Source organism: Mauremys mutica, unplaced genomic scaffold (assembly GCF_020497125.1).
Source record: "Mauremys mutica isolate MM-2020 ecotype Southern unplaced genomic scaffold, ASM2049712v1 000330F_np12_obj, whole genome shotgun sequence".
Taxonomy (NCBI): Eukaryota; Metazoa; Chordata; order Testudines; family Geoemydidae; genus Mauremys; species Mauremys mutica.
This window is the reverse complement of record NW_025422919.1, coordinates 77,946-90,143: the sequence shown is the minus strand read 5'-3', so window position 1 is coordinate 90,143 and position 12,198 is coordinate 77,946. Positions and strand designations below refer to the sequence as shown.

The following is a 12,198-nucleotide window of genomic DNA, read 5'->3' as shown; positions in this document are numbered from 1 at the left end:
CTGTCCATGGCCTGTAGGGGGCATCAGAGCACGGAATAAAATTGCCGCGTAATCCACATGCTAATCGCAAGGCTGAGATGCAGCCACCTCTGGGGCGGGGCGGCCGGTTACCCAGGGACCCCTCGCCCGGCGCTGAGATGCGCCCACCTCTGGGGCAGGGCGGCCGGTTACCCAGGGACCCCTCGCCCGGCGCTGAGATGCGCCCACCTCTGGGGCAGGGCAGCCGGTTACCCAGGGACCCCTCGCCCGGCGCTGAGATGCGCCCACCTCTGGGGCAGGGCGGCCGGTTACCCAGGGACCCCTCGCCCGGCGCTGAGATGCGCCCACCTCTGGGGCAGGGCAGCCGGTTACCCAGGGACCCCTCGCCCAGCGCTGAGATGCGCCCACCTCTGGGGCGGGGCGGCCGGTGACCCAGGGACCCCTCGCCCGGCGCTGAGATGCGGCCACCTCTGGGGCGGGGCGGCCGGTTACCCAGGGACCCCTCGCCCGGCGCTGAGATGCGCCCACCTCTGGGGCGGGGCGGCCGGTTACCCAGGGACCCCTCGCCCGGCGCTGAGATGCGCCCACCTCTGGGGCGGGGCGGCCGGTTACCCAGGGACCCCTCGCCCGGTGCTGAGATGCGGCCACCTCTGGGGCGGGGCGGCCGGTTACCCAGGGACCCCTCGCCCGGTGCTGAGATGCGGCCACCTCTGGGGCGGGGCGGCCGGTTACCCAGGGACCCCTCGCCCAGCGCTGAGATGCGCCCACCTCTGGGGCGGGGCGGCCGGTTACCCAGGGACCCCTCGCCCGGCGCTGAGATGCAGCCACCTCTGGGGCGGGGCGGCCGGTGACCCAGGGACCCCTCGCCCGGCGCTGAGATGCAGCCACCTCTGGGGTGCCTGTGTGGGGGGGGGGCATTTTTTATTAACATCCCCCCAGGACTCGTACTTTGCCCTCGCCGAAAGTCACTGCTCATGCAGGGGGCTCAGGCAGGGAGGGGTTAAGGGGGCGGAGCCTGTGACAAGGGAGAGGGTTTCCTGGCAGACCCTGCCCCCCCCCCACCTCCGCCCCCCAGGTGCCACCAAGTCTGGGGTCTTATCAGGGCTCTGCCTTGTGAAAAACAAACAGGGCCTGGATCCAGGTCTGATGCCCCCGTGGGGCACTAGGGGGCGCTGTGGGGCAGGGAGCCTGGCAGGGGGCTCAGCAGGGGGCGCTGTGGGGCAGGGAGCAGGGCGGGGGCAGCAGGGGGCGCTCTCCCCTGGCAGGGGGCTGGCCCCATGGGGCGCTAGGGGGCGCTGTGGGGCCGGGAGCGGGGCGGGGGCTCAGCAGGGGGCGCTGTGGGGCAGGGAGCGGGGCAGGGGCTCAGCAGGGGGCGCTGTAGGGCAGGGAGCGGGGCGGGGGCTCAGCAGGGGGCACTGTGGGGCAGGGAGCGGGGCAGGGGCTCAGCAGGGGGCGCTGTGGGGCAGGGAGCGGGGCAGGGGCTCAGCAGGGGGCGCTGTGGGGCAGGGAGTGGGGCGGGGGCTCAGCAGGGGGCGCTGTGGGGCAGGGAGCAGGACGGGGGCTCAGCTGGGGGCGCTCTCCCCTGGCAGGCGGGGCTGGCCCCATGGGGCGCTAGGGGGCGCTGTGGGGCAGGGAGCGGGGCGGGGGCTCAGCAGGGGGCGCTGTGGGGCAGGGAGCGGGGCAGGGGCTCAGCTGGGGGCGCTGTGGGGAAGGGAGTCGGGCGGGGACTCAGCAGGAGGCGCTCTCCCCTGCCAGGCAGGGCTGGCCCCATGGGGCGCTAGGGGGCGCTGTAGGGCAGGGAGCGGGGCGGGGGCTCAGCAGGGGGCGCTGTGGGGCAGGGAGTGGGGCGGGGGCTCAGCAGGGGGCGCTGTGGGGCAGGGAGCAGGACGGGGGCTCAGCTGGGGGCGCTCTCCCCTGGCAGGCGGGGCTGGCCCCATGGGGCGCTAGGGGGCGCTGTGGGGCAGGGAGCGGGGCGGGGGCTCAGCAGGGGGCGCTGTGGGGCAGGGAGCAGGGCAGGGGCTCAGCAGGGGGCGCTGTGGGGCAGGGAGCGGGGCGGGGGCTCAGCAGGGGGCGCTGTGGGGCAGGGAGCGGGGCAGGGGCTCAGCAGGGGGCGCGCTCCCCTGGCAGGCGGGGCTGGCCCCATGGGGCGCTAGGGGGCGCTGTGGGGCAGGGAGCGGGGCAGGGGGCTCAGCAGGGGGCGCTGTGGGGCAGGGAGCGGGGCAGGGGCTCAGCAGGGGGCGCTGTGGGGCAGGGAGTGGGGCAGGGGCTCAGCAGGGGGCGCTCTCCCCTGGCAGGTGGGGCTGGCCCCATGGGGCGCTAGGGGGCACTGTGGGGCAGGGAGCGGGGCGGGGGTCTGAGTTTCGGAGACAGCCCCAGTTTTCATTCGTTGCCCCGCATTACCCCTCCCTTGCCTAGGGATGGGGGGAGGGGAGGGCCGCCCCCCACGAGGTCCTCCCCCCCCATAACACTTTCCATAGAGGGGGGCTGCTCCTGTCGGATTTCCCTCCCCCGCTTGCGAATGTCCAGGGTCCCCTGCGTCCTTCATGGTCCCGGGTCTAGGCAGTTTCTAGCCCCCCCAATCCTACCCCTGCCCCCAAGTTCTCAGCTTTGATCTTATGTGTAAGTGTGTGTGGGGGGAACTGAAACTGAAACCGTCCTGTGCCAAATACAGCCCCCCCCCCGCTCTAACCCACCAGCCCCCACTCCCCTCCCAGAGCCAGGGAGAGAACCCAGGAGTCCTGGCTCCCGGCCCCCCTGCTCCGACCCACCAGCCCCCACTCCCCTCCCAGAGCCAGGGAGAGAACCCAGGAGTCCTGGCTCCCAGCCCCCACCCCGCTCTAACCCACCAGCCCCCACTCCCCTCCCAGAGCCAGGGAGAGAACCCAGGAGTCCTGGCTCCCGGCCCCTCTGCTCTAACCACCAGCCCCCACTGCCCTCCCAGAGCTGGGGAGAGAACCCAGGAGTCCTGGCTCCCAGCCCCCCCTGCTCTAACCACCAGCCCCCACTCCCCTCCCAGAGCCGGAGAGAGAACCCAGGAGTCCGGGCTCCCAGCCCCCCTGCCATAACCCACCAGCCCCCACTCCCCTCCCAGAGCCAGGGAGAGAACCCAGGAGTCCTGGCTCCCAGCCCCCCCTGCTCTGACCCACCAGCCCCCACTCCGCTCTCAGAGCTGGGGAGAGAACCCAGGAGTCCGGGCTCTGAGGCAGTCCCCACCCTGGGGCCGGGTGGGAGCTGGCGCCCCCTAGAGGGGACAGGCCCCTGCCCCATCCTCTCCCTACCTTAGCAGAGACGAGAGAGACACAAAATCGTTTCCATCTTAACTTAATATCAAATATAAACTCTGTGGCCTGGGCCCCCGGCGCATCGGCCGCATCCGAGTCTCTGGCCGTGTCGCCCTTTCAGACAGTGCAGCGGAGATTTGTGTCCAGGGGGATCGTCAGCCGTCAGCGAGCCAGCAGTGCCCGCCTTCGCCAGCGGCGCCGGGGTGCGCCCACCTCTGGGGCAGGGCGGCCGGTGACCCAGGGACCCCTCGCCCGGCGCTGAGATGCGCCCACCTCTGGGGCGGGGCGGCCAGTTACCCGGGGACCCCTCGCCCGGCGCTGAGATGCGGCCACCTCTGGGGCGGGGCGGCCGGTTACCCAGGGACCCCTCGCCCGGTGCTGAGATGCAGCCACCTCTGGGGCGGGGCGGCCGGTGACCCAGGGACCCCTCGCCCGGCGCCGAGATGCAGCCACCTCTGGGGCGGGGCGGCCGGTTACCCAGGGACCCCTCACCCGGCGCTGAGATGCGCCCACCTCTGGGGCAGGGCGGCCGGTGACCCAGGGACCCCTCGGCCGGCGCTGAGATGCAGCCACCTCTGGGGCGGGGCGTCCGGTTACCCAGGGACCCCTCGCCCGGCGCTGAGATGCAGCCACCTCTGGGGCGGGGCGGCCGGTGACCCAGGGACCCCTCGCCCGGCGCTGAGATGCAGCCACCTCTGGGGCGGGGCGGCGGGTTACCCAGGGACCCCTCCCCTGCCTACCCCACCCGCGGATGCTAATCTTCAGAGACTGACAGCTGTCAGTTCGACTGATCTAGCTTCCCGCTGGTTATCGGGGGGTCCGGTCGGTGCGTTGAGCCGTGACGGGGGTGATGGACAGCTGTCAATCATGGGGCGACAGCGAGGTCTGTGCCAGGCTCGGGGCCGGGTGACAGGCGTCAATCCGCTGGATCTCGCTCCACTTCCGGGAGGGCTCGTCTGTCTCCCTGCAGTCTGGGTTGATTGACAGCTGTCAATCTTTCATCAGCTGCCCTGTAGCAATGTTCTCCTCCTCCACCACTTTATTCATGCGGAATTCCAAAAGCCAAACGCGGGATGATTGGCAGCTGTCAATCATCTTTGTATTTCTCCCGTGACGTGCTGGCAGCAGTCTAGGCAGTGTGGCTGGGGGTGATTGACAGCTGCCAGTCACCCATCAATGTTTAACACACACCCCCGCCAAGAGGAGCCGGGTTTCTTCCATGACTCCGGGATGGTTGACAGCTGTCAATCACCAAGCGAGGTTTTCCCAAGGCTCCATGTCTGCTGTCCGGTGGGTGGATGATTGGCGGCTGTCAATCATCTGCCACCAGGAAGGTTCCAAGGGGGGAGGGGGCGGAGTGCTGTGGCGGTCGGGGCTGGGTGGGAGCCCCTCACCTGGTGTCGGGCCTGCAGGCGTCCGTCAGGAACAGCTTCACCCGCCCCCGCAGGAAGTTGGAGTGGACGCTGAGGAGTTTGGCCAGTGTCTGGATGCTGAGGGTGGGGGGCGGGGCGGGGGGCAGGGCCGGCTCCACCTGGGGGAGACGGGGGGCTGTGGTTAGAGGGGGGCACTTGTACGGGGCACCTTTACCCTTCTGTCCCCCCACCCCCCCGCACTGCTCCGTCCTGCTCCACAAATTCGTCTGTCCGTCCATGCACCCATCCGTGCGTCCCTCCATCCGTCCATCCATCCATCCATCCTCCTACCCACTCTCCATCCATCTGTCCATCCATCCACCCATCCGTGCGTCCCTCCATCCGTCCATCAATCCTCCTACCCACTCTCCATCCATCCGTCCATCAATCCTCCTACCCACTCTCCATCCATCCGTCCATCCATCCACCCATCCGTGCGTCCCTCCATCCGTCCATCCATCCATCCATCCTCCTACCCACTCTCCATCCATCCGTCCATCCATCCACCCATCCGTGCGTCCCTCCATCCGTCCATCCATCCATCCATCCTCCTACCCACTCTCCATCCATCCGTCCATCCATCCATCCACCCATCCGTGTGTCCCTCCATCTGTCCATCCATCCACCCATCCGTGCGTCCCTCCTTCCGTCCATCCATCCATCCCTCCTCCTACCCACTCTCCATCCATCCGTCCATCCATCCACCCATCCGTGCGTCCCTCCATCCGTCCATCCATCCATCCATCCTCCTACCCACTCTCCATCCATCCGTCCATCCATCCACCCATCCGTGCGTCCCTCCATCCGTCCATCCATCCTCCTACCCACTCTCCATCCATCCATCCATCCTCCTACCCACTCATCCATCCATCCGTCCATCCATCCTCCTACCCACTCTCCATCCATCCGTCCATCCATCCACCCATCCGTGCGTCCCTCCATCCGTCCATCCATCCTCCTACCCACTCTCCATCCATCCATCCATCCTCCTACCCACTCATCCATCCATCCGTCCATCCATCCTCCTACCCACTCTCCATCCATCCATCCATCCATCCTCCTACCCACTCATCCATCCATCCATCTGTCCATCCATCCACCCATCCATGCGTCCCTCCATTTGTCCATCCATCCATCCATCCTCCTACCCACTCATCCATCCATCCTCCTACCAACTCATCCATCCACCCATCCATCCATCCTCCTACCCACTCATCCATCCATCCATCCACCCATCCATGCGTCCCTCCATCTGTCCATCCATCCATCCTCCTACCCACTCATCCTTCCATCCATCCATCCTCCTACCCACTCATCCATCCTCCTACCCACTCATCCATCCATCCATCCATCACACCCCACACATCCGTCCATGCATCCATCCATCCCCATACACAGCTATCCATCCATCCATCCATCCATCCACCCATCCTGCCCCACACATCCGTCTGCCTCTCCGTCCATCTGTCTGTCCCACCCCACAAATCCATCCATCGATCTGTCCATCCGTCCATCTCTCCACCCCCCACAGCATCCGTCCACCATTCTGTCCTCCCAGCCCCGTTCCCGCCCGGCGCCCCTCACCTGGGCGTCGTGGCTGCGCAGGATCTGGGTGATGCTGCGCAGGTTGCTGTACGTGCGCCCGAGCTGCTGGTTCAGGGAGGGGTCGGGGACCAGGGTCCGGGCCCGGAGCACCGCGGCCGAGAGCAGGGCCTGCCCCCCCCACACCTCCGCCGCCTGCGTCTGCCTCTGGGGAGGGAGGGCAGGGTCAGATCCCCAGGCTCCTCCAGCCGCCCCCAGGTCAGACCCCCTGTTCCCCCCAGGTCAGACCCCCGGCCCCTCCAGCCTCCCCCCACCCCAGATCAGAGCCCCGGCCCTGTTCAGACTCACATCCATTTTCTTCCACTCGTTAAAATTAACCTTCGTGTCGGGCACCGTGAGAACTTCTGATAAGTTGCAAGAATTTGTACAACCTTCCTGTAAAGAGACCAAATCGCCTGACACCACGGAGCTGGTTACCCAGGGACCCCTCGGCCGGCGCTGGGATGTGCCCACCTCTGGGGCGGGGCGGCCGGTGACCCAGGGACCCCTCGCCCGGCGCTGAGATGCGCCCACCTCTGGGGCGGGGCGGCCGGTTACCCAGGGACCCCTCGCCCGGTGCTGGGATGCGCCCACCTCTGGGGCGGGGCGGCCGGTTACCCAGGGACCCCTCACCCGGCGCTGAGATGCGCCCACCTCTGGGGCGGGGCGGCCGGTTACCCAGGGACCCCTCGCCCGGCGCTGAGATGCGCCCACCTCTGGGGCGGGGCGGCCGGTGACCCAGGGACCCCTCGCCCGGCGCTGAGATGCGCCCACCTCTGGGGCGGGGCGGCCGGTGACCCAGGGACCCCTCGCCCGGCGCTGAGATGCGCCCACCTCTGGGGCGGGGCGGCTGGTTACCAGGGACCCCTCGCCCAGCGCTGAGATGCAGCCACCTCCGGGGTGGGGTAGCCAGTGACCCAGGGACCCCTCGCCCAGCGCTTGGGGCTGACGCGGTTGGGGACGTACCACGGCGTTCTCAGTGTCTCTGGCCTCCTTGATGAATTTCTCCATGACTCGGGTGTCGCAGATGGGGTGCAGCGGGGAGGGGCGAGTTAGTGCAGCGAGTCCCAGCAGTAACAACAGCAAAGCACAGAGCCCTGGGGGGGGAGAGTGTTGTGAGCCACGGGGACCCCTCCAGCCATCTCCTCCATCCCTCCACACTCCCTCCCTCCATCCCTCCATCCATCCATCCCCCACCCTCTGTCCATCCTTCCCTGCGTCCATCCATTCATGCACCCCCACCCACTACCATCCATCCATCTGTCCGTCCGCCCCCCCACCCCCCTGTCTATGAGCTCCGCTCCCTCCCAGCCGTTCTGTCTCCTCCCACCCTTCCCGGTAACTCCGTCCGGGACTCGCCCCGTCCGTCTGACTCGCCGTCAGCCGCCCGCGAATTCTACCACCTCGCCACGGGCTGGAGGCTTTGCTCATGGGGGACGACACTCCAGCGCCCCCCGTTCCCAGCTCCTGCCCCTGTGACGCAGGGAGGGGACCTGCAATCGGGCCCCAGCGAACCGCCGGCTCGGAAATTCCCGAGGCGCCGATCGGTGGTGCTACCGCGCCCGGGGACGAACCGCGCCCGGGAAACGAACGCGAGTTGAAAATTCTCCACGACTACGAAACGTCCCCGGAGCCGAGCTCCTTTCACTCTGGGCCTGTCTCCTTGTCTTGCAAGGCCGGCACTTACTGTCTCTTCCCAAGAGCAGGTGTCATGTGTCTCCGGACACGTTCTCGGTCGCCTGCACCGTGCGCTTTCTGCTCCCTGATTCTCCCCACGAGCGGTGGGGAGGGCTTTTTGAGGATGTTTGTGGTGCAGGAGCCGGTCTTTTCCGGCGGGGTTCTGAGCATCGGCGGCGCTCGGCAGTAGGATAGACTTGGACAAGACGTCCTTCGTGCTTGATTCAAGCTCAGATGGACCTCGAAACGGGTCTCCGGCGGGTTGGTGAGGTTTCTCCTGTCGGCTCCAGTGACAAAACCTTTAACGTCCCTCTTTGCCGACAAAACCGACCTCCCCCAGGACTGGTTCCTCACTCTGCTTCCTGGACCCTCCGTCTCTTCATGGCGCGCGTGGGAGGCTTGTCTCTGGTCGTCCCCGTGCGTCCCGTCCCTTGGTTTTTCCGTCGACGTCTTCCCCCGTTCTCCCAACGCGAGGGCGGAGATCTAACCCGCGTCCTGCCGCTTCCTCTGGGTGCTTGGGTTTGGCTCTCAAAGACAAGACGAATATTAGCCGGAGCTGAAGCCGGGGGCGTCGGGGGAAGCCGGTAATAGTTGACGGGAGCAACGGAGCATCTGCGGGACACGGCGTCACCGGGTAGCGAAATTTATGGGTCCAGGCTTCCAGAATCAGGATCAGCTTCCTTGACCACGGTCAAGCTGCCTCCTCTGCCTTCAGTGGTGTATTTTGCCATCCCGAGTGTCCGCCTCCGCGGGAGGAGGATGTTTCACTCTGATTTGGACGCCGGCTAATTTGGCAGCAGAGTCAGGGGTGGCGGTGAGGGTGGCCGGTTCGACCGTCCCCGGCGTTGCTCGGTCCGGGTGAGCGGCCGGTTGGGGAAGGAGCATCGGCTCTGACGTCCTGTATCACGCAGGTCTCCATGCAGAGGCAATGCGCGGGTGGGGGGCTCCCCCCCCCCAATTTCTGCCAGGGTTTGCCATCGCTTCCTTCCCGTCCTACCCTGGTGCCGGAGAGTCGAGCCCCAAACCCATCTCCTGCCCCAGCTGCGTCTCCTCTAGACGTCACACGGCCGCTTCTTCCAACCTCCCCTCATCGGTCGCACCGCGGAGCCGGGCGCTCCCCGTCTTTGGGCACCGGCCGCAGGAAGATGCCGGTTTCAGCCGAGCGCCGGCCGGAGGGATACGGCCCCGGCGTGTCCCGTAGATCAAAGGAGGCGCTCGGCTCCGGCCCTCGTCGGGGAGCTCCCGGGGAGACCCCTGCCCCGGTCGCTCATCTTCAGCCCAAATCGCCTCCTGTTTGGTGGGGTTTTGTAAAGCTCTCCGGGGCGGGCGGGGCAGATCTCTTCAGAGCCCCACGTCTTCCCGCAACGGCCCCTCCGGCGGCGCCCGCCGAGCTCCTCCGGTTTCCCCAGCCGGCGCTGCCAGAAAGGGTCGGGGTGACGTCCGGAGACGCGTCTGAAATGCTCCTGCGACGGCCGCTTTTCAGAGAGCTTCTGCTCGTCAGGCGGCGTCAGCCATCGGGCCCCCCGGTTCTGCGGCTGGACCCCCCCAGGCGGCTACCCGGAGTCGGGCCCTGGCTGTGGGTCAGGGGCGCGGACCCCGGACGTTCTCCTATCGCGCTCCACGGTCCGCGTGACCCCCCACTTCTTTCCATGCATCCGTCTCCATCCACACCCCTCCAACCCTGCCCCACAGCCCCCCCCGCCCCCTAAACCCCCAGTCCATTGCATCGCACAGATCTACACATGGGGGTATGTAGGGTGAATCAGGACTCCTGGGTTCTTTCCCCAGCTCTGGGAAGGGAAGTAGGGGCTGGTGGGTTGGGGGGGGGGCTGGGAGCCAGGACTCCTGGGTTCTTTCCCCGGTTCTGGGAGAGGAGTGGGGGTTGGTGGTTAGAGCAGGGGGGCTGGGAGCCAGGACTCCTGGGTTCTCTCCCCGGCTCTGGGAGGGGAGTGGGGGCTGGTGGGTCAGAGCACGGGGGCTGGGAGCCAGGACTCCTGGGTTCTCCCCCTGGCTCTGGGAGGGGAGTGGGGGCTGGTGGGTCAGAGCACGGGGGCTGGGAGCCAGGACGCCTGGGTTCTCTCCCCGGCTCTGGATCCCAGTCCCCGACCCCACACACGTTAGTCTTTGCAGCCCGGAGCCTGCTCCACAGTGAGGTGGGCCGGAGGGGAATGGGGCAGGGGGCCGGTCCCGTCTAGGGGGCACCACCCCCTATCCAGCCTCAGAACGGGGGTCCCAGCTGGCTCAGGGAGCTGGGGCCTTTCTCCATTTTCCCATTTTTTTGGGGGGGGTGCATCTTTAGTGACCCTCCAGTGACTGAGACCCCCCCCGTCTCCCTCGCTGTGGGACAGGACCCAGGCGTCCGGGTCAGGGTTACTCACCAGATCTCCCCATATCCAGTCTGCATCGCCTCCCGGCCTAGTGGGGGCCCCAGGCTCCCATCCCGACGCGCAATCGGCGAGGCCGCGGGGGTCCCGGCTACTCCGGCGGGGGCATCGCCTGCGCGGCTGCGGCCCCCGGCCCCCGGCTGGCTCCCGGCTGCTCTGTGACTCCGCAGGGCAGGCGGTGAAGCTGGGGAGTTAATGTTTCATCCGAACTCCGCGTCCCGAGGTCGCGGGAGCCTGGCCGGCTGCAGGAATGTGCCGGGGGGCCGCGGCCGGAGCCGGGCGCTTTAGAGACGGGGCTCGGCGGGGGGGGGCGGGGGGCAGGAAGCCGGGGGGTTTCCTCAGGCCCCCGCCGGAGGCAGCGTCTTCGAGGAAAGGGCCATGCGGGCGGCCGCACGTCGGCTCCTGGCCCGGCGCCACGAGGCAGCGACAGGTTACGGCCCGAGGTCGCCTGGCGCACGGAGGGGGGGGGGCGGCGCGGGGCAGCCAGAGGCCTGACCCATCGCCCGCCCCTGGGCTTGGAGTGACAGCTGTCAGTCCCCCCCCCCGCCCCGGGTGTCAGGAGCTAGGGTGTGGTTTGTGAGAGTGGGGGAGAACCCAGGAGTCCTGGCTCCCAGCCCGCCCCCTGCTCTAACCACCAGCCCCCACTCCCCTCCCAGAGCCGGGGAGAGAACCCAGGAGTCCTGGCTCCCAGCCCCCGCTGCTCTAACCCACCAGCCCCCACTCCACTCCCAGAGCCGGGGAGAGAACCCAGGAGACCTGGCTCCCAGCCCTCCCCTGCTCTAACCCACCAGCCCGCACTCCCCACCCAGAGCCAGGGAGAGAACCCAGGAGTCCTGGCTCCCAGCCCCCCTGCTCTAACCCACCAGCCCCCACTCCCCTCCCAGAGCCGGGGAGAGAACCCAGGAGTCCTGGCTCCCAGCCCTCCTGCTCTAACCCACCAGCCCCCACTCCCCTCCCAGAGCCGGGGAGAGAACCCAGGAGTCCTGGCACCCAGCCCCCCCTGCTCTAACCCACCAGGCCCCACTGCCCTCCCAGAGCCGGGGAGAGAACCCAGGAGTCCTGGCTCCCAGCCCCCCTGCTCTAACCCACCAGCCCCCACTCCCCTCCCAAAGCCAGGGAGAGAACCCAGGAGTCCTGGCTCCCAGCCCTCCTGCTCTAACCCACCAGCCCCCACTCCCCTCCCAGAGCTGGGGAGAGAACCCAGGAGTCCTGGCTCCCAGCCCCGCTTCTCTAACCACCAGCCCCCACTCCCTGCCCAGGGGGCTGGGAGCCCGGACTCCTGGGTTCTCTCCCTGGCTCTGGGAGGGGAGTGGGGGCTGGTGGAGTAGAGCAGGGGGGGGCTGGGAGCCAGGACTCCTGGGTTCTCTCCCTGGCTCTGGGAGGGGAGTGGGGGCTGGTGGGTTGGAGCAGGGGGGGCTGGGAGCCCAGACTCCTGGGTTCTCTCCCCGGCCGGGGTGGGGGCAGGGGGGGGCTCAGTGCCATGCAGGGTGTGGCAGGGCCGAGCTCGGCACACGCCCAGCGGGCTCCCTGCCATCTCCCCTGACGTGGGCACTTTGTTCCCAGCTCTTGGGCCCTGTGAAAACACGACCCCGACGGGCTGCCGAGAAGCCTCTGGAACAAACACCTGTCTGGCTCCTGAGCACTTCCGCCCGGGCCGGGCTGGGGGGCTGCGGGTCGGGAGTGAGGGGCACCGGCAGGGCTGGGGGGGCAGGGGCTGCGGATCGGGAGTGAGGGGCACCGGCAGGGCCGGGCTGGCAGGGGCTGCAGGTCGGGAGTGAGGGGCACCGGCAGGGTGGGGAATGGAATATCTATCTTAAAATCATCGGACTCCTGGGTTCTCACCCCGGCTCTGGGAGGGGAGTGGGGGCTGGTGGTTAGAGCAGG

At 68.2% G+C, this 12,198-nt stretch overlaps 2 protein-coding genes across 3 annotated transcripts in view; one reads left to right on the top strand and one right to left on the bottom strand.

The window, feature by feature from the left end:
• Positions 1 to 12,198, top strand: part of LOC123357142 (chloride channel protein ClC-Kb-like) — a 44,984-nt gene that overhangs the window by 9,214 nt on the left and 23,572 nt on the right. The gene's annotated exons all lie outside the window — the stretch shown is intronic.
• EPO (erythropoietin) lies at positions 3,890 to 10,591 on the bottom strand. 2 transcript variants are annotated; one of them, XM_045000459.1, is made up of 5 exons: positions 10,309 to 10,591; positions 7,220 to 7,350; positions 6,563 to 6,649; positions 6,257 to 6,421; positions 3,890 to 4,791 (listed from the first exon to the last, which is right to left on the bottom strand). In XM_045000459.1, the coding sequence occupies exons 1-5, from the start codon at positions 10,319 to 10,321 to the stop codon at positions 4,651 to 4,653; spliced, it is 537 nt and encodes a 178-aa protein (XP_044856394.1). In that variant the 5' UTR covers positions 10,322 to 10,591; the 3' UTR covers positions 3,890 to 4,650. The 2 variants fall into 2 exon arrangements, with proteins under 2 accessions (XP_044856394.1, XP_044856395.1); XM_045000460.1 differs by lacking the exon at positions 10,309 to 10,591 and adding an exon at positions 7,941 to 9,559.